The sequence below is a fragment of the Sebastes umbrosus genome, chromosome 22 (assembly GCF_015220745.1).
Source record: "Sebastes umbrosus isolate fSebUmb1 chromosome 22, fSebUmb1.pri, whole genome shotgun sequence".
NCBI lineage: Eukaryota > Metazoa > Chordata > Actinopteri > Perciformes > Sebastidae > Sebastes > Sebastes umbrosus.
Window position 1 is genome coordinate 15,737,658 of NC_051290.1, and position 19,805 is coordinate 15,757,462.

The window sequence follows — 19,805 nt, forward strand, 5'->3', positions numbered from 1 at the left end:
AAGCAGTAATTTTACGTGCTATTTTCTTTTTTTTCTCATTTAGCTATAACTTTATTCTCATAATATAAAAAAAAAATTCTCGTAAAGTCATGACTTTATTCTCGTAATATTACGACTTTTTTTCTCATAATATTATGACTTTATTCTGGAAATCTCAGATGTTTTTTCCCTCAATGTAGCCCTAATAATCCGTAATACATTTGCTCTTTGGCCCTCACTGCATTAGACTTATATACTATATACTTAGACTATAAACTGTGTTACCGTCATCACAAATGTTTTGCGGCTCCAGACAGATTTTTTTGTTGTTGTTTTTGCCTAAAATGGGTCTTTTGATAGAAAAGGTTGCCGACCCCTGCTCTAGATGATACTTCACAGATTTGTAGGTCAAAACATCTTGGTTATTCAAAATAATATTGAAAATGTTGCACCTCATGAGCACAGAAAACAGTAAGATGCACCACATATATTGTATGTGAGGTTCTTTTAGAGAGTTTATAATGCATTAAAAGGCCAGTTGACAAGGCTTATAAACAGGGAGCCCTAACACCAAATTTGGCCCTGAGCAAGCCTCTGGCTCATGAGCTCCGAAAGATAAATTATTGTTGATTTAAACAGGAATCTAATCACAGCTTTTCCCACATATCCTTCATATCTTGCACACCATAATAAAAACCAGACCCCCTTGTCTGTAAGAATACCCCACTTTTCTCTCCTTCAGCCAATAGTCTTTAAGGTCAAATGAGCTTCCTGCTTGAGTCTCGACCTCTGCAGGAGGACCTCAAGATCAGCCCACTGGGCCTCTCTCTCTCTCTCTCTCTCTCTCTGGCCTGGAGCAGCCTCAGCCCCCTCCCAACCCTCATAGAGAGGCGTGCATGTGGGTGTGCGGGTGTCACTCTATCCCAGCTGGACTGACACAACACAGAGTTCAAAGAAGAGAGGACACCCTGCAGAACAGGACGCACCAGACTGGGCACTTTAGGGCTTCTTCTTGGTTTGGATTTACGTTCCCTTCGTTGCTAAAGAGCTGAAGTTTGTTTCAGGACTTGTTGTCCTTTTTGGTGGGAGCTTCACGTGTCTTCATTTGGCACCAGACGCATCTGTCATCGACTGTTACTGCTGCTGCTGGGTGCCCGGAGCTGCCAAAGCCATGCCTGCCGGGTTTCAGCAACTCGGAGGAGAGGTAAAGCTTTTCACTGAGAGCTTTTTGCAACTTATAAATGTGGTTGGGCTTGTTTTTTTTGTTTTATTACCTGCAAAGGCGAGCAGAAAAATCTGAAATTATAAGATTTTAAATTAAAATGATATAAAATAAGATTTTTTTTGTCATTTCTCTCAGCTCTAACATATGTCTTGTAGTATATTTGTTAAAAAATATACAAAGCAATTGCCTATAGATTCTTAAATGATAAACAATTGAGAATAATGATAATGATTAATGTCCTTTGCAATAAACAGTAACTACAATACATGTGTTAGTTTCAGGGAGGAGCTTTGGCCCTTATTTAGTCCTAGCTATGACCTTGACCAGAGCTAAACAGGTTTGTTATAGGCCATCTAGTTTGACTAGTTCCTTTTCACCACCCTCATAAACAAAGCCTGTGCTGTATGCTCCCTGCAGCTCTTTCTGAGAAAAGATTTCTAGGTCAAGTAGAGGCATGAATCTTTTTTAAGTGTCACTCCTGTGATTCTGGACAGTTTAATCTCTCCATAATCTTGAAACAAGAGAGACAGGACTGTTATCTGTGATGCCATGAAGAGACAAAAACTTATGAAGCTGCTTCGTCAAGAATAAACAGGCGATAACAGGGCAGGTTGATGTTCAAGGGATGTGGGATCATCTCAGACGTATAAGCGCGGAAACTCAAACAAAGCAAAAAAGCAAACATGAGTTCTGAGGAATCAGATTCATTCACGATAAGTGGAAAGTAAATGAATTACTGGAGCATGAGGCAATTTTTAATGAAATGCATGAAGTGTAACAGAGCATAACATGTTGCTTCTGATGTTTTACCTTTTGTGTTGCAAGGACACGGCGTGCGCACACACACACACACACACACACACACACACACACACACACACGCACACACGCACACACACACGCACACACACACACACACACACACACACACGCGCGCACAGCCTTCTGTTTTGGTTTGTGAATACTGAACAGCACTTATCTAGTGACTCAACACAGCAAGGTCAAGACCCATGTGCATGCCAACTACACATAATACAAACTCAAACTTTGCTGAATGATCCATAGAATAAAATAGAAATGAATGCAATACAATACAACAGGAAGATCCGTTTTGCCCACATTTTTAGTTTAAAGTCACATCATATAGTTGTTGCCAGGAGGCCGCACATCACCAAAATATCAACTTTACAGGAAGCCATGATGGGTTTGCCCTCCAAGATCACCATGAAAACCATCACATATCTGTTATTTAGTTATGTCTTTAGCTTTGAGTTGCTTGGTAACTAATCTGCCATCTAATAAAACGGGGAAGACCTCATCTCCCCAAGGTCGCCTCGTCTGTCACCGTGGAAACAGGTGCCTGTAGCCTGATGGGGAACTGGAGGGAAAGTGCTGTCTCTCATCAGGATCACTGTTGGAGGGAGTAAGGCTACAGTGCCGAAACCAACCCCAGTTATCCACTCAAGCTCTCTTATTATTTGCCATTATCATCTTCACACTGTTCTGTAAATGTGTTATTTTAACTCTCTATGTGTTTGTGTGTGTTTGTACTCCAGACATTGACTGGAACCTTTGTTCTCTCCGTCTTCACGGCTGTCCTGGGATCTCTGGAGTTTGGATACAACATCGGCGTCATCAATGCACCTCAGAAGGTAAAAACGAAGCACCGATCCTAGTCAATAAAATCCCATGACAGTGCCAAACTGGTGCCAATGGGCGTGTTGAAAGAAGTGCCGATGTACGATGCGGGAGGCAAACACAGGGACATTTAACCAGACGTCAACTAAGCTGTTTGTCATATTTTCCTGATTTTACAATGTTTGACGCCACAACATCGGCCTCAAGCGGTGCCGATGGTGTTTAGAAAATAAACTTGGAGGAGGGAAACAATCCCTGCCATGTGATTGCAAAGAAAAACAAACGCAAGGGAGTCAGATGAACACTTCAGAGCAAAGCTGTTGAGCATCTTAGTCGTGTTAATGGAAACACAGCAATGCCAGAACATCTCTGGTGTGACTGGAAGGTATTTCTGTCTGGTTTATGAGGAACAGAGGGGAGGAGTTATATGATTAGTTTACTGTCACATCCAGAAGGCAGCATGGTGCTGCACACACTTCTGGAGCCTTCGCATAAAAACGCTGTATGTATATATAGATATACACGGATGGACTTGCTCTGGCTGCTCATGTTGCAGCCACATCTGGTGATCCAGTATGAAGGCATGCTTGGGTACTGCATGTGAGAAATGTATGTATGATTCATGACTGCCCATATAGTGTGTGTATGTTGCGCTTTTGTCAAGATTAGAATTCAATAAATACTTCCACATAATTCCATATATTAATATGTCACAAAATATGGCATTAGTAGCACATCCAGTCAGTCGGAGAGATGATTGGACACAGAGAACTCAGGCCAAGTCAGGTGAGCCTTCTCTGAAACCAGAATAGAAGCTGAGCTGCTGTGTCTTTATGTGTGTGTGTGACATTATGAGACAGTTAATGTTGGACATTACAATAGAGCTGTTTAAGAAATAGTCTAATATAGGCTGACTTTATGATATATATACCAAATGAAATGTTATACTGGACAGCAACTACCCTTTCATTAAGGTTGTAGATTATCCTTTATCCTTTCTACATTGTGCATCCTCCATATAGATTTTTTTCTTCCCGGTTGTTTTTATTTTACTGTGTGGAAATAAAAAAAGTTTCGGGAAATAAATGGGGGATGCAATTGGAAAATCATATATAAATAAATACAGAAATATTAATAATGAATAAATGCATTTAAAATAAAAATATAAATAAGTTTAAAATAAAGAAAGAATAAGCAAAAATAAATAAATAAATTTAAAAGTTAATAAAAATAAAAAGATAAAAGGAAAACATAAATGGAACCGTACATAGATAGGGGAAGTAATACAAATATAAATAAATAAAAAAGCAAATTAAAACACAAATATAAATTTTGACACATTTTATCAATTTATTTAATGCCTACATTTATTATTAATATTATTTCTGATTCATTTAAAGGCATATTTACATATTTATCGAGTCATTTATATATTTATTTTTTATTTTGGCAGGTTCCGTCCTCTATAGTTGATAACCCCTTTACATTTATTTTAATGTAGTTCCAGCTTAGGAGCCAATGGTAACTTCTGAGTTTGAACAGGGTCATTTAGCGCACACACAATACCTGAAAAACCCTTATTTGAGAATAATAAGCATGTTTTAGGAGACCCATACTACAAATTTGACCAGACATTCGATGCCAGCTTTCCGTATCTGTACTTGACAACTTTAAAGACTCTACTGACACATTTTGGTTGGCACCAATAAAGGTATTGAGGTTTGATACACAGCTCTGGTGTGAATCAAATGTGTTAAATTTAGAAAGGCTGACTTTAAATTCCAGTTATCAAGGCCATGAGCCATGTGGGCTATCAAAGCGAGTCTAAATCTCTAAACAGGTTACTTTAAACTCTGACAAACACAAACGTAACACCTAAACTTGCCTTGTTTCTTATGTATCTTCTCTCCCGGGTTGTTTAACACTTCTCATGCTTTCTTCTGTGCCCTGTGCAGATCATTGAGGAGGACTATAACGCTACGTGGGTGCACCGGTATGGAGAGCCCATCCCCACGGGGACCCTCACCTCCCTCTGGTCGCTGTCCGTGGCCATCTTCTCCATCGGTGGCATGCTGTCCTCCTTCTGTGTGGGCTTCGTCTCCGAGTGGCTGGGCAGGTAGGGAAACACAAAGGATGAGACACATCATTTAGGCATTTCTACTGAATTGGGAGTTATTTTGCCTGTGTCCTGTTGCATGAACCCAAGCTTCAGGTGGCTATTGCCAGTTATGTCAGTGGTCGTACACATTACTATGCTTCCCAGTATGACAGTCCAGTACTCAGGCACGATATCATGATACATAGTGACAGTGTCTCCTTTCCACCTCTGCATGGATCCAAAATGGATCCCAGCGTCCAGTCTTTAGTCACTTAGGAGGAACTCTGCCCAGGATGTTCCTCGTCAACCCAGTTTCACTCTGTAACCTGAGCTGGGATGCAAACTGGACTGCTGCCCACAGCTCCCAGTGACTGAAAGGGGATCTTAACAGAGCTGGCAGCTCTGGGTCAGGAGGGGTTGTGAGGGTGGCAGCGTTCAGCTTGGGTGCACTCAGGACAAGGTTGTTCCTAAAAAAAGCATTTGGCTGGTAAAGACGGCGGGAGCTGCTGTGACCTCTGAGGTCAAAGGGATTTAGATGCAACTCAAGTCTCCAGTGTTCCTCTTTAACAGGAGATCTTATTGTTTGGTGGGTGAGACACAGGCGGAGCAGTGAGCAGTCTGATTTGAAGCAAGGTTTCGTTCACTGTGTAGGTTGACGTATGTGCAGAGTTTGATACGAGAAGGCTGTTTTCACATTCATCTGATCAGAAAGTTTCTCTGCTCAACTTAAATTTGAGGTTAAGATGTATCATGTGAGCATGATTTTATGACATCATAACTAGGCTGGAAGTCAATCGAGAGCCAAAATGCAACTTACACAAGTGTGATGTGGAAAACCTCTAATGCACAAATACTGAGATGGACTTTACAGTGAAGTCCAGCAGTTATATTTATATTATATTATTATTATATAAGTTATACTTGTATATCCATAGATTCTGGATTTTAAGAATTTTACGATTTTTTAAGGAGGTAATTGAGTATTTTTATGTCTTAAAATATGTCTGGAGGAAATCTTTAAACTATCTTGATGTTGATTGTTTAGTATTTTTAGTTTTGATTGTCATTTTGCTGCACAGCATGGGAAATACGTGGGAAATATAACCTTTTTGCATGACTTGTGATGATCATGGTCTAAAAATAACTTTCAATAGAATGGAATAATGCCGAACTGCAAAGATGCAGCTGGTTAATGTTTCATATTTAATTTTTTAAAGGTTATTTAAGAATTACTCATTTCAGCCAGGGCTTTTAAAAGCAGCTAACTTGAGCCTTCATTGTTTTTGTATGACACTGCCCTCTGGAGGCTAAAAGGGGTCTGTATACTTCATCCACTACAATCATATCAAATCTGTGTAGCAAACAGCACACAGGCTATAGAGAAATCTACTGTATAATGTCCATTATTCAAGTACTAAAGAGTGTATTTTTAATGTTCTATATGTACATTTTCAACCCAAAGTCATTGTGCTGCCCTAACACTTACAGTACCAACAGTAATTTGTATGTTGACCATAATGTTATGCTGGAAGTGATTTTATAAGAGTGTGTTTTATTTTTCCAAATCTGTAAAACATACTCTTACTAGTGTTTGAGTTGATGCTAATCTCACTCTAAGACTCTTTGATGATGAAAAAGGTCAAATTGAGATTTAAAAGTGTGGTGAATTTCTAAAAAGATGCTTGTCTGTGTTTTTTCCAGGAGGAAAGCCATGCTCATAAACAACATGTTTGCCTTCATTGGTGGAAGTCTGATGGGGTTGTCCAAGCTGTGCCGCTCCTTTGAAATGATGATCCTCGGACGCTTTGTCATTGGTCTTTACTGCGGTGAGCGCTCCACTCTTCTGTTCTCTCCTTTCTCATTTGTTTTATTTACGTATTTACAGGAAATTCTCATCTCCTTCACAGTTGATCAGGGACGGATTACTGAACGGGCCCACTGGGCACAGACCCAGGGGCCCAACAGGTTATAGAGGCCCCTGGGCCAGAGCCTCTGTTTTAAGTTACTGCTAACATTTCTTGTTGGGAAGTCACAAAGAGACACAAAATTATCACAATGAGACGCAAAACTACCAAACATAGACACAAAACTATACCACATTGATGCAAAATGACCAAAATGAGACACAAAACAACCAAAAAGAGACAGAAAACGACCACAAAGACACACAAAACGTCAACAAAGAGATGCAAAATGACCTTGTAGAGACACAAAACGACTCCAAAAAGATGCAAAATGACCAAAAAGAGACACAAAACGTCAACAAAGAGACACAAAATGATCACAACGAGACGCAAAACTACCAAAAATAGACACAAAACTACATCATATTGATGCGAAATGACCAAAAGGAGACATAAAACAACCAAAAGGAGACAGAATACGACCACTAAGAGTCACAAAACATCAACAAAGAGATGCAAAATGACCAAAAAGAGACACAAAACGTCAACAAAGAGATGCAAAATGACCATGAAGAGACACAAAACGACTCCAAAAAGATGCAAAATGACCACAAAGAGACACAAAACATCAACAAAGAGATGCAAAATGACCATGAAGAGATGCAAAACAACTACAAAGAGATACAAAATGACAACAAAGAGACACAAAACAACTACATAGAGATGCAAAATGACAACGAAGAGACACAAAACGTCTATAAAGAGATGCAAAACGACTACAGAGAGATGCAAAATGACCCAAAAGATGTCTCTTTGAATTTTGCGGCTCTTGTGGGGGGCCCTTTAAATGTCTGTGCCCAGGGGCCCATTGTCTCATAATCTGTCCATGCACTTATAGATAGAAAGTTTCTGGGTCTGATCCAGCTTTTCCTCTGTGCAGGGTTGGCATCAGGCCTGACACCGATGTATATTGGTGAGATCGCTCCTACTAGTCTGCGAGGGGCCGTGGGCACGCTGCACCAGCTGGCGATAGTCATTGGTATTCTCATAGCACAGGTATGACAGCACACTGTGATATTGATGTTGCAGAGATTATAAAACCTTTCTGTATCATGTCCCATTATATCAACAAGTGATGTTTTATATCAATGTTTTGGAATAGCATTTTCTTGAAATTTTTACAGCATCTTTTTTAAATGTAATGCCCTCACACTCTCTCTATGCAGATCCTCGGTCTGGAGTCGTTACTGGGCGTTGAGCACTTGTGGCCGGTTCTGATGGGTTTAAGTGTTGTGCCGACTGTATTGCAGATGGCACTTCTGCCTTTCTGCCCCGAGAGCCCTCGCTTCCTCTACATCGTCCGCTGCCAGGAGCACCAAGCCAAGAGAGGTGAGCGGAGCCGGAGCACTCCACACTGGTCTCAGGACATCTTTAAGGTCTTGGTTTTATACTGGAATAAGCTTTATTTCATCATTTTAATTTTTTTGTGGTTTATTTTTTTGAGGTTAAATCTGAAACCCAAATATGTGATGGGAAATTATGAGAAAGTTAGCAGCTATAGTTAGTATAACAGCCTTCCTCATAGCTATAATGGTACTATATATTTTCAAGATATCTATTAAATTACATTTTGCAGGCGACAGGTACAACATTTACGTCATTATTTTATAGATTTTCCTCCTGACTTGCTCGTCTCTGTGGATTTGGCTACAATAGTGAAGTATAGAAGAAAAATAGACGCAAAACGTCTACAAAGAGACACAAAATGACCAAAAAGAGACAGAATACGGGCACAAAGAGACGCAAAACATCTACAAAGAGATGCAAAACGTCTACAAAGAGACACAAAACGACCAAAAAGAGACAGAATACGAGCACAAAGAGACGCAAAAGATCTACAAAGAGATGCAAAACAACTACAGAGAGACGCAGAAAGACCAAAAAGAGACAGAATATGACCACAAAAACACGCAAAACGTCTACAAAGAGATACAAAACGACCAAAAAGAGACAGAATACGAGCACAAAGAGACGCAAAAGATCTACAAAGAGATGCAAAACAACTACAAAGAGACGCAGAAAGACCAAAAAGAGACAGAATATGACCACAAAAACACGCAAAACGTCTACAGAGAGATGCAAAACGTCTACAAAGAGATACAAAACGACCAAAAAGAGACTAAATACTTCTTGAGATTGAAGATTTGGCTACAATAGTTGGATCAGGCTGTACAGGAAGACATTTTATTGACATCTTTTGTATTTTTGTTGCTGTTGAACGATGACCGGAATAATCTAAACTACTTACTGTATGGGTTTATTGGTTTCTAAAAAAAATGTATTCTCATTTTGGGGTGAACTACTCCTTTAAAGAGGAAAGACCTGTATAAGACCAAATAACTTGCCTACAGGTTTACACTATCTAATGACTTACAGTACAGTGTCTTGCTATTTGTACTAAAGTACTCTGGAGTCACCTTATGTAACCTTTGTGGGGCTGAACGCACTAGAACAAGTGTCTGCAGGCTGAACTCAAACAGAATATTCTAATTGAACATACACACCTCTCAATGCCTCCTTCGTGCAGGTCTGAGGAGGTTGACGGGCCGTCAGGAGGTGGGCAGCATGCTGGCTGAGATGAAGGAGGAGAAGAGGAAGATGGACATGGAGAGGAAGGTGTCCATCCTGGAGCTCTTTCGCTCTCCGCTCTATCGCCAGCCCATCATCATCTCCATCCTGCTGCAGCTCTCTCAGCAGCTGTCTGGGATCAACGCAGTGAGTCAATAAAGTTATACTTCACAGCAAGAAAATCACATTATTCTATCTATCAGTACACCTTGCATAAAGTCCCAAAAAGGATAATGAATCAGTGCAGTGTGATATTGACAGTCATAATCTGTTTACCCCTCTGGTCAGATTTTCTACTACTCCACCAGTATCTTCCTAAAGGCAGGAGTCCAGAGTCCAGTCTACGCCACCATAGGAGCAGGCGTGGTGAACTGTGCCTTCACTGTGGTCTCGGTCAGTAACATGCCTTCATCTTGTCTTTTTGATATCCTTCCTTATCAAAGAATTCAATGTTCAATCTTTTGTCAATTCAGTACGATAACGATAACAGGCTTGCTATGTACCAAAGTGTGTCTCTATTACTGGTTAACACTGTTATCAAAGAGCAAATAAGATAACACGGCAGCGTTTTCTTGTGCCCGCCTCTCAAACATTCCTGCTTCCAAATAGGTCAAGTTTGGTTTAGCAGGTCAAGATGTTTCAATGTCATTAAATGGGTCGAGAAGTGGGATGTTTAGCCGCGCTAGCAGCAGGGCTATTCGGATGGTCCACTATTTTGGTCCCCGCTATAATATCTAGAGAGCTTTTGAATGGTGAAACGTTGTTCAGACGTTCCATGACTCCCAGAAGAAGAATCCTACTGGACTTTTCCTCTCACGCCATCATGTTGTTGTGGGTTTTAAGTGAAATATCTCCACAAATGTTGGATGAATTGCCATGAAATTTGGTACAACCATTCATGTCCTCCTCAAGATGACATGTAACAATGTTGGTGTTCCCCTGACATTCTATCTAGCGCCATCATCAGGTCAAAGTTTTAATTGGTCCAATACTTTGGTTTAAAGGGACAGTGTGTAGGATCTGGCAGCATCTAGTGGTGTGGTTGCAGATTGCAACCAACTGAGTAATCCTCTGCGGTAACGTGAGCCGTTCACCTCGGAGGCCATCTTTACCATAATAACATTACTTTAGGAGCAACGGAAGTCAGACGGCGGCTGGCGGTACCACGGTTTTGCACTCTGCAGCTCACGTTACAGGAGTTTCACTACGGTGGCCTTCAGGTAACGTAAAAATGTGAAAGGCCCTGTCTAGAGCCAGAGTTTGGTTTGTCCATTCTGGGCTACTGTAGAAACATGGCGGAGCAACATGGCGGATTCTGTGAAGAGGACGCGCTCCCTATGTAGCTATGAAGGGCTCCTTCTAAGCTAACGAAAACATGATTCTTAGTTTCAGGTGTTTATACACTAATGAAAACAGAGTTATGAATATTATACTCCATGTCTGCTAATAGACCCCCAAAATGCTACACACTGTTCCTTTAAACCTGCTAAATATCAGCATGTTAGCGTTGTCATTGCTGATTTTAGCATGTGGCTCAAAGCACCACTGTTCAGCCTAAGTAGAATATGTAAGTTTGACCTCTAAATGCCTACTGAGGATACCAAACTCTCCGTTAACCCATTTCCTTGCCATTAACAGCTCTTCCTGATAGAGAGGATGGGTCGACGGACGCTCCACATGCTTGGACTTGGTGGGATGTGCATCTGTGCCGTCATCATGACCACCGCTCTTGCTTTGTTGGTCAGTCTCCCAAAGATACAAGTGTCCTGTACCGTTATGTTTGCTTTCTCTATGAACCTCTGAACCCTTTTTCCTCCCACCTGACAGGACAGTGTCCCATGGATGAGCTACATCAGCATGCTGGCAATCTTTGGCTTCGTGGCCTTCTTTGAGATCGGCCCCGGTCCCATCCCCTGGTTCTTTGTAGCCGAGCTGTTCTCTCAGGGTCCGAGGCCGGCTGCCATGGCTGTGGCCGGCTTCTCCAACTGGACCGCCAACTTCATCATCGGCATGTGCTTCCAATATGTTGCTGTGAGTATGAATAGATGTTGCGGATGTCCTACGCAAATGTCTACTCCTTCTCGTATCTCTTAATCTGGATTTATTCCCATCTTTCTCCAGGACCTGTGTGGGCCATACGTCTTCTTGATCTTTGCAGCACTCCTCCTCTTCTTCCTCATCTTCACATTCTTCCGGGTGCCGGAGACGCGGGGCAAGACCTTCGACCAGATCACAGCAAACTTCCATCAGCACTCTGCAGGAGGAATGATGGATATGGACATGGACTTGGACATGGATCTGGACAAGCCCAGCACCGAGCTGGACTATTTGGGGGAGGAAAGCATCAACTGAAGAGTTGCCCTGCGTGAAGAGAGATGGGACTGAGTACACCTTGGGATGACTCCAAACTTTTATTTTCTGACATGTATATTGAGGCCAATTGTATTCATATAGATTGTGGTGCCAAAGCAGTGTTAACGGTGTGACAATCTGGGTGTTTTGGAATTTGCTGGTACCACTGCAATATGAGGTTACGAATTGAGCCTCGACAAAGGCTAAAAACCTAAGAGTTGACTACTGTAGTTTCAAGGAATAAGAAGCACATCAGAACAAAGTGTCTGGACTGTTGAGGCATTGACTGCCCATTGTGGTAGGATGATATTCCATGGTGATGCACTCGGTGGCAATATTGACCGATGGAGGTGGAGAGACTTTGGTATTCCTGCACTTTATCTACAAAGACATCCAAAGTTTTCAGAGTTGGAGGTAACCCCCTGACCCCCCCCCCCCCAAAAAAAACCCTAGGATATACAGCCATAGAGCCAAGTATGCTTGTATATTTTGTACTAAAGCTGGGAACACTCTAGATGTGAAAATCCAACTGAACTGATAGCATTCAGACTTTTACCATTTAGCACAAACTATAGCTGGAATGTAACTGGTTCAAGGCAAGATTTAAATCCTAAAACCCCTTCACACTAAACAGTAACATGGGATGGGTATTACACAAATATTTTAAATGAAAGTATTGAAAATTGTCAAGTACCTAAAGCTGGTCAGAGTTTTAAATCTTGTTTACTTATTCTTTGATCAGACAGTTTCAGATTAAAATAATTTTGCCAATTATACAGCTGCTTGGTTTTAGACATTTAAAGAGGACCTATTATGCTATTGTGCTTTTTCCCTTTCCTTTAATGTGTTATGTATTTTTTGTGTGCATGTAAAAGGTCTACAAAGTTACAAAGCCCAAAGTCCACGCCCAAAGGGAGTTACTCTCCCCACAGAAACACTGCTCCTGAACTGCCAGAAACGCCTTGCTTGAAGTATGCCTTTTCTTCTGTAACATGGTGATGTCACCAAGTAACACATTTTGCCTAGCGGCGAGTTTGGCATGCCCTCAAACAAAGTTAGTTAGCTAATTAGAGTGGAGCTGGAGTGGAGTCCGAAAAGTTAGGTTCGGTTGACCAATCACAACAGAGTGGGCCAGCTGACCAATCAGAGCAGACTGGGCTTTTCGAGAGGGCGGGCAAGGAGCTCAAACGGAGCATTTCAGACAGAAAAGAGGTGCTGCAGCACAGCCGGTATGAGAAAAATAAAGCATTTTTTGAACATTTAAGCATGTTCTAATAGAAACATAAAATACAAGTATGCACCTGAAAGTAAGCATAATAGGTCCTCTTTAACATTTGGGATGTTTGACTCTTCAATTTAAGAAAATAATTTTGTAGAATAACATGTTTTTTATTAAAATTTAAGTATCAAAAAGCAGTACAACTTTGGTATCAGCACCAAAACTCAGGTATTGGATTAGTATGGAAACATTCAAACAATACCCAGCCCCAATGGTGTAGTGGTCATTGATGAGGTGGGTATGCTAGGTAGATGGGTAGCAGGTTACGGAGGAGAATGTGGGTGTACTCTCCTATATATTCCAAAGGCTTTTTGGCTGATAGATGGGTATATGTAAACCACCACACCACTGCCCTGGCCTTACAACAATGTGCCAGCTGTTCATGGTGTCCTGCTAATTTACCCGCTCTCTTTCAGAGAAAACAGCCTTCATTGCCAAACTGGGCTTTCAATCATGTAGTGTGTTCCCAGCTAAAGTGCCATCACAGCATACAACTCTGATCATGAGAAACTCATTGCACAACCTGCAGAAATGCTACTTTTAAAGAAACAAAATCTATTTTAGTACTTCACGTGTATATATAGTGTGTTATTTGGTTGTTGATATTAAGGTATGAGGGTCTAAACGTTTTCAATTCTTTATGCACTCCAGTAGGTGTTAACAGAAGCCTGATACACTAGACTAGAGCAAGATGTGCAATCAAAAGGGCTGCCTGTAAAGAGTAGATCTACTTGTAGATGATTTTTTTTTTTAAAATCACACAAGCGTCATATGTTTGTGTATTTATCTTCTGTCATGTGTGCTGTTTGCTGTCTGTTCTTTAATGGTGTGTATCACTACCTTCTGAAGATTTGTGAACCTGTAATTTGTATAGAGTGAATTATGATGCTGTGGTCATGTTGTAAAGGATGCAAGTACTGTAAATAATGTTACTTAAAACACACGTGAAGGCCTCCAGTAGTTTCTATCAATATGAAGTAATCCAATATCAAAAACAAATACGCTCATAAGCAGCAATTTTCTAATCTAATGATGAAGAAATAAGGACTGTATCCTGAGATTTGCAAACATGATTTATTAATTACCATCTTAACTACTGACATTGCACATAATCCCCTCCAAAGAAAAGCACACACAAATAAGTAAAACACAAAAAAAATAAAGTTTCTTTTCATCAATCTATCCTCAACTTGAGGAGATGAAGGGAGTCGTAGGTTTTAAGAATCGATTGAGGTGGTAACAGAACTAAACGGACTCCCACAATGCACCACCAACCTCACACCTGCTTGGTTTTCCCCTCTTCAACCAAATTTAAAAAAAGTTAAATAAAAATCAAGGCTGGTTCCTCTACAAACTACTTGATGCGTCCCATCTAAGCAATTAAAGAAAAATTGTTTTTAAAGGGGGGTTGGAATAACTGGGCTACCAAGCAGATTGTCCATTCTTTCCCATTTGTCTTTTTTTAAAGATGTACTTTCAATTTCTAAATATGCACCCACCACCCACCTGCATCCCCCTATTTCCCTACCTCATCCCTCTCCAAGCGTCAGTGTCTAGACAGGACAACACGAGACAAGATGAGAGGGGAGGGGGGCCCGAGGGATGACGGCGAAGACGGGGTGGGTTGGAGGATGGGGGAAGTGCAGGGAGGGGAGAGCAGTGCATGTGTTCTGAAAACGGTCCAGTCCTCCAACCCTAGGACCTACGAAAACACAGACACAGATAAAGAAAAATAAAAAAAATGCAAGGGAGACACAAAGACTGAGAAAGACAGTACAGAAACAAAGACATTAAAACCCCAAATGAACAAATCCAGGTTCATTGGAGTTTGAGCTTTCACTCTAAATCTGTGGTGTCATCTCCTTTAAGTTCACACTTACAGCAACAGTTCATTATCTTCTCTGTTCTCAGTTCAAGTTCTTGTATTTTTTATTCACCATGATGAGTCTGAAAGTGCCAAATATTATAATCCTTGAGCTATGCTGCAAACACAACAAGCACACTGGCTACCCAATTACCTCTGAACAAATAGGAACTGGTCCGTTTTTTCTTGGAAAACCTGATGGCAGTGTATTTTATTGACCGGCCGGTGCCAACTTTCTCATTTTACAGCTAAACGGTACACTAGAATATGGAGAATATAGAATATGTTATTTTTGTTTGGGCATGATAGAAACTTGCAAATGCTATTAGGAGCACAGGCACAGTCAGAAGCACATGATTTTTTTTCCACAGATTATACGTCTCATGCACTACTGTCAGGATATACTGACAGTCTTATAAAAATTACTTTTTATCGTATTTGCTCAAAGTTACCGACTGCAGCTTCAATGCCAACTTTCCACCTTAAATCTAATAACAGGAAAACTTCATACAGCCCGTTAATGCCCGTCAACTCGCCCTCTGTGAAAGATGTGAGCCAACGTGGCACAAGAAGTGCAACCCAACACCTTCATGTGTCATGACCCACCGCTTACCAAGGGTCACGAGACTGTCCTCTCACTGCCGTCACTCTGTTGGTGCTGGGTCTGTTGGTGCTGGGTCTGTTGTGGCAGCTGCCTGCTGTGGGGAAAGGAGACGGTTTAGATATGTGTCAACAACAAACAAGGTATTGAGTAAAAAAATAAGCGGTTTTAGCGTCTTACCTCGGATGATTTTGGCGTTTTAGGAGAGGTTTTGGGGGAGGCCTTTGGTGATTTTGATGTGGATTTAAGGTCAGCTGGTTTGGAGGTCTGAGGGGGGGTACCTGGCTCTGATGCAGACTTCTCTGTATCGTTCTGCAACGTGTGCAAGTACAAAAAAAATTCTGTTAAGCATGCAGGAAAATGACCCCAAAACACTTTCCATCTAATATAGAATTCAACCAGTGACGTTGCAAATGATGGCATGTACCTTAGACCACCAGGTTACAGGGAGGGATACTACTGATGCTTCTTGTGTAGAAAAAAAAAAAAATCTTGATTTTAGTAGAGCCCCATCAGCCCATTTTGTACAGTGCTAAACTGTCCGTTACACACAGCTCTCGCAGATGAACGCTCCGGTCAATATTTCCAGATTACCTACATCAGACCCTTGACATCACATCCGGTTTCAGGGTAACTTTTGTTGGATTTGAGGCAAGTTAGAGAAGAGCCTTCATAATGTAATGTGTCATTTGTGAAACGGCCCCAGTAGTAGTAGATAATCACACTCACTTTCGAGGTAGAGGACTCGGAGTTCCTTTGCCTGCGCCGTCTAGACTGGCGACGCTGTTGTAGCTGGCCCTCGGCTGCTTCTCCGTTGGTCTGGGGGACCTCGGGGGCCTCGGTCTGCTTCACTTCGCCCTGCTCCTGGATCTCTTCTGGAGCGGCCTGCTGGCCGTCTGCTGCCTGCTCACCGTCTGCTGCCTGATCAGGAGCAGGCGGGCGAGGACGGAGCGGTCTGTGACGGAGGAAATATTGAATCAGCTTTGCAGTTCTGTAGTTCAGGAGCAGAAAAATTAAAACACAGAATAAAGGATATGTTGCCCCGTCACCTGCGGTATGGGCGCCAGAATCTGCGCTGTTGCGGTCGTTGTGTTTGGTCGCCTTCTGCCACTCCGTTCTTTTGCTCTCCTGCCTCACCCTGACAGATCAAGCAGACAAAACCTCAGACTAATCTGACAGAACAGAAATTCTTACAATATTTTAAATGCGTCAATTTCAGAAGGGTTTACCACTTTCCCCAGAGTTGTGCTCAACAGTGCTGCAGCTTTACTTTCTTTATTACAAAACCTTTACACTCATTTAACTCTGGGTTGTTGTCATACCGGTTGTTTCCCCCCTTGTACCAATCCTTCTGCTTACTTCTTGTGCTTCCTGCCGTGGTCTGCGGGGCCTCCGGCGGCGCTGCGGAGGTCTCACTCCATCGTTCTCTCCCGATCCATCGCCCTCAACGGCGGAGGATTGTCCATCAGTTGGTTTGCCCTCGTCGTCAGGCCTCGGGCTGCGGGGGAAGAACCGCCGACGGAAGCGGCGTTTGTTGGGAGCGTAACGGCTGCCTTTGACCGGAACGCCGCCCGGACCGGTTACATTGGCTGCTTCAGAGCCCTTCGGGGACACCAAAAGGAGGAAATGGGAAAAGTAAAAATCAGCAGACCTTAGAACTATTGTGATGCTATCAAATGGACTCCTTTATGCTCACCTTGGCGGCTTCAATCACATCAAACTCTACGACCTCCCCGTCTCCAACGCTGCGGAGGAATTTCCTAGGATTGTTCTTCTTGATAGCAGTCTGACAAGATGGATTTAACATTAAAGAATCCACATCAACCCATAAAAACATGATCAACTCAAGCGATACCCATTGCCTTACCTGATGGACAAACACATCTTCTTTGGTATCGTTCCTGTGAGAAATAAAGCCTGATTAGCAAACGTGGCTAATGGGGCTTTGAATTTGATTATTTAAACCTGCAGTAGGCAGAAGGGTTTTGGCATCACTGGGAAAAAATGCCATAATAACCTTTCATATTGTAATTCAAGTGTTCTGAGAGAAAACTAGACTTCTGCACCTCCTCATGGCTCTGTTTTCAGACTTTAAAAAAATCTAGCTCGTGACAAGAGACTTTGACCAATCACAGGTCATTTCAGAGAGAGAGCGTTATTATTGGCTGTTCATTGAACGGAGGCAGCTGTCAATCACTTGCAAACTCCGATCAAACAGTCAAACTAGGCAGCGCTGATCAAATATGAATCAATATTCTGTTACTGTAATGCCCATTTATCTCCTCAAATGTTGTCAGAAACATTTTGCAGTGTACTGTTTAGCTGTAAAACAAGAAAATGTGCTCCGGCTGGTGGGCGGTGCTTGGTATTTCCTCAACTTGATCTCAACATGGCTGCCAGGTCACAAACTTTCTCATTTTACAGCTAAACAGTACACTACAAGATGTTTCTGAAAACATTTGAAGAGAGAAATAGGCATTACAGTAACAGAATATTGATTCATATTTGATCAGCGCTGTCTAGTTTGACCGTTTGATCGGAGTTGGCGAGTGATTGACAGCTGCTCAGAGACAGCAAGGCTCCAGTTTGCCTCCGATTGGTTGTTTTCCTCCGGTCTGTGAAATCTTCCAGATGCCGTTAGGAGCACCGGAGGACACAGAGGCACATGATTTTTTTTCAGATTACCTGTCTCATGCACTACTGTCAGGATAAGGTGACAGTTTTATAAATAAAAATATTTTTTTAAATTATATTTGCTCCAATTCTACCTACTGCTGCTTTAAGTAAACTGAAAAAAACAAACATGAAAATGCACTTAAATTGTAGTGAAGCCAGTTTGCCCCAAAGTTGTGTAGAGGAAACACAGTACCTGTTTATGAAGCCATATCCATTACGCACATTGAACCACTTCACTGTGCCTTGGACCAAGGTGGCTACAATAGTAATAAAGCACATGATTAAATGTGTATCACATAAGAGACATTGTTATACAGCCATTCTGAGAAACATACTGTTATCTAGCTCAACATCAATGGCAGCCTTGCTTACAACAAGAAATGTTGGAGCTCTGTGTGTGTCAATGATTAACAGGAAGACTTTGAAACCAGGTCTGCACTAGGTCACGAGGAGGAGGAGGAGGGGTGCTAAACAACATGTTTCTCATCTCAGATATGGGCATAACACTAAAAACACTTTTAAGAGGACAAGCTGTGAGCGTTTCCCCTTTAAAAAAAAATCACCTTTACGCATTTAATTGGCTTCTCAGTGAAATGATTTGCACCTGTGAGAACGCGCGCGCACGTCCGATTGGAGCGCGCGACAGACAGGTGATAAAAAGGAAATTTAGGTCATGTGTTCACACTGATAAAACACAAATAATACTTTTTTTTTTTCCTTCTTAAGAGTGCAAAAAAAAAAAAAAAGGAAGCTGCTACATAAAAACAGAAAAGTGCGTAAATGTTGGGAAAACAGGCACGTTCTGGTGACCTATTTTGGGTTAACCATGAATTTAAAAAAAAAAAAAAATTCTGCCAGTAAAAGCTCTCAAGTTAATGTTTTAATTCCACAGTAGAGGTTTGACTTCATTAATATATGCTTCCCACAGAACCCGTGCGTAAAACTGAGACACGTGGTGCCAAATAGTTGGCACAGGTGTGTTTTTACATTAGTGGGACAATAATGTAAATAAACTTTATGCTGCAACAACAACCTATAAATCTCTTTCTCCCATAAAAACTCACATGAATTCAACTTAAAGGTGGTTCTTTTAAAGATTCCCATCACACACACACAGGTTTCTACCATGATGACTCTGTTCACCCACCTATGATCTTCCTCTCCGGCTGTGGCTGGTCCTCTTCAGGTGCAGATGGCGGAGCGCTCTGCGCCTCGGCGTCGGTCATGCTCGCTGTCGGATTACTACTCTTTACCTCCGCAGTCTCCTCCCTCCTGCTCTACCAGAAACTTTTCTTCTTCTTCGTCTTCTTCTTTGAGGGTTTCACGGCAGTAGGCGTCCTCATTGGCGTCGCATTACTGCCCCCTTCTGGATGTAGTCTTTCTCAACGTCATGTAGTCATGTGCGCCAGTAGCTCTCAGCTCTGCACTTCACTGTGTCCACTCTTTAAAGGTCCCATATTGTAAAAAGTAAGATTTTCATGTCTTTTATATTATAAAGCAGGTTTAAGTGCTTTATAAAAAAGCATATTATAAAGTAGTAATTTTACGTGTTATTTTCTTT

The 19,805-nt window shown here is 41.6% G+C and overlaps 2 protein-coding genes across 4 annotated transcripts; one reads left to right on the top strand and one right to left on the bottom strand.

Moving 5' to 3' along the window:
• The first annotated feature begins 1,150 nt into the window (after positions 1-1,150).
• LOC119481672 (solute carrier family 2, facilitated glucose transporter member 4-like) lies at positions 1,151-11,824 on the top strand. The gene is made up of 11 exons (XM_037758805.1): positions 1,151-1,183; positions 2,761-2,856; positions 4,798-4,958; positions 6,642-6,766; positions 7,785-7,900; positions 8,071-8,233; positions 9,432-9,619; positions 9,761-9,865; positions 11,111-11,212; positions 11,300-11,503; positions 11,594-11,824. Exons 1-11 carry the CDS (start codon positions 1,151-1,153, stop codon positions 11,822-11,824), a joined length of 1,524 nt encoding a protein of 507 aa, XP_037614733.1.
• A 2,334-nt stretch (positions 11,825-14,158) lies between these two features.
• On the bottom strand, positions 14,159-19,574 carry LOC119481686 (Y-box-binding protein 2-A-like). 3 transcript variants are annotated; one of them, XM_037758825.1, is made up of 10 exons: positions 19,392-19,574; positions 18,438-18,501; positions 17,436-17,469; positions 17,266-17,354; positions 16,928-17,183; positions 16,618-16,706; positions 16,298-16,523; positions 15,749-15,880; positions 15,581-15,662; positions 14,159-14,804 (listed from the first exon to the last, which is right to left on the bottom strand). In XM_037758825.1, the coding sequence occupies exons 1-9, from the start codon at positions 19,468-19,470 to the stop codon at positions 15,612-15,614; spliced, it is 1,020 nt and encodes a 339-aa protein (XP_037614753.1). In that variant the 5' UTR covers positions 19,471-19,574; the 3' UTR covers positions 14,159-14,804; positions 15,581-15,611. The 3 variants fall into 3 exon arrangements, with proteins under 3 accessions (XP_037614753.1, XP_037614752.1, XP_037614754.1); XM_037758824.1 differs by having other exon boundaries at positions 15,581-15,665; positions 19,392-19,571; XM_037758826.1 differs by having other exon boundaries at positions 15,581-15,665; positions 16,928-17,170; positions 17,265-17,354; positions 19,392-19,569.
• Positions 19,575-19,805: the final 231 nt, after the last annotated feature.

Bases quoted from the DNA above. Each gene is read 5' to 3' on its own strand.
- LOC119481672 (XM_037758805.1), top strand. From the start codon at position 1,151: ATGCCTGCCGGGTTTCAGCAACTCGGAGGAGAG. The intron at 2,857-4,797 runs GTAAAAACGAAG...TGCCCTGTGCAG, and splicing joins TCATCAATGCACCTCAGAAG to ATCATTGAGGAGGACTATAA. The intron at 7,901-8,070 runs GTATGACAGCAC...CTCTCTATGCAG, and splicing joins TTGGTATTCTCATAGCACAG to ATCCTCGGTCTGGAGTCGTT.
- LOC119481686 (XM_037758824.1), bottom strand. From the start codon at position 19,470: ATGACCGACGCCGAGGCGCAGAGCGCTCCGCCATCTGCACCTGAAGAG. The intron at 16,707-16,927 runs GTAAGCAGAAGG...TTGATCTGTCAG, and splicing joins CACGGCAGGAAGCACAAGAA to GGTGAGGCAGGAGAGCAAAA. The intron at 15,666-15,748 runs GTAAGACGCTAA...CTTTCCCCACAG, and splicing joins AAACGCCAAAATCATCCGAG to CAGGCAGCTGCCACAACAGA.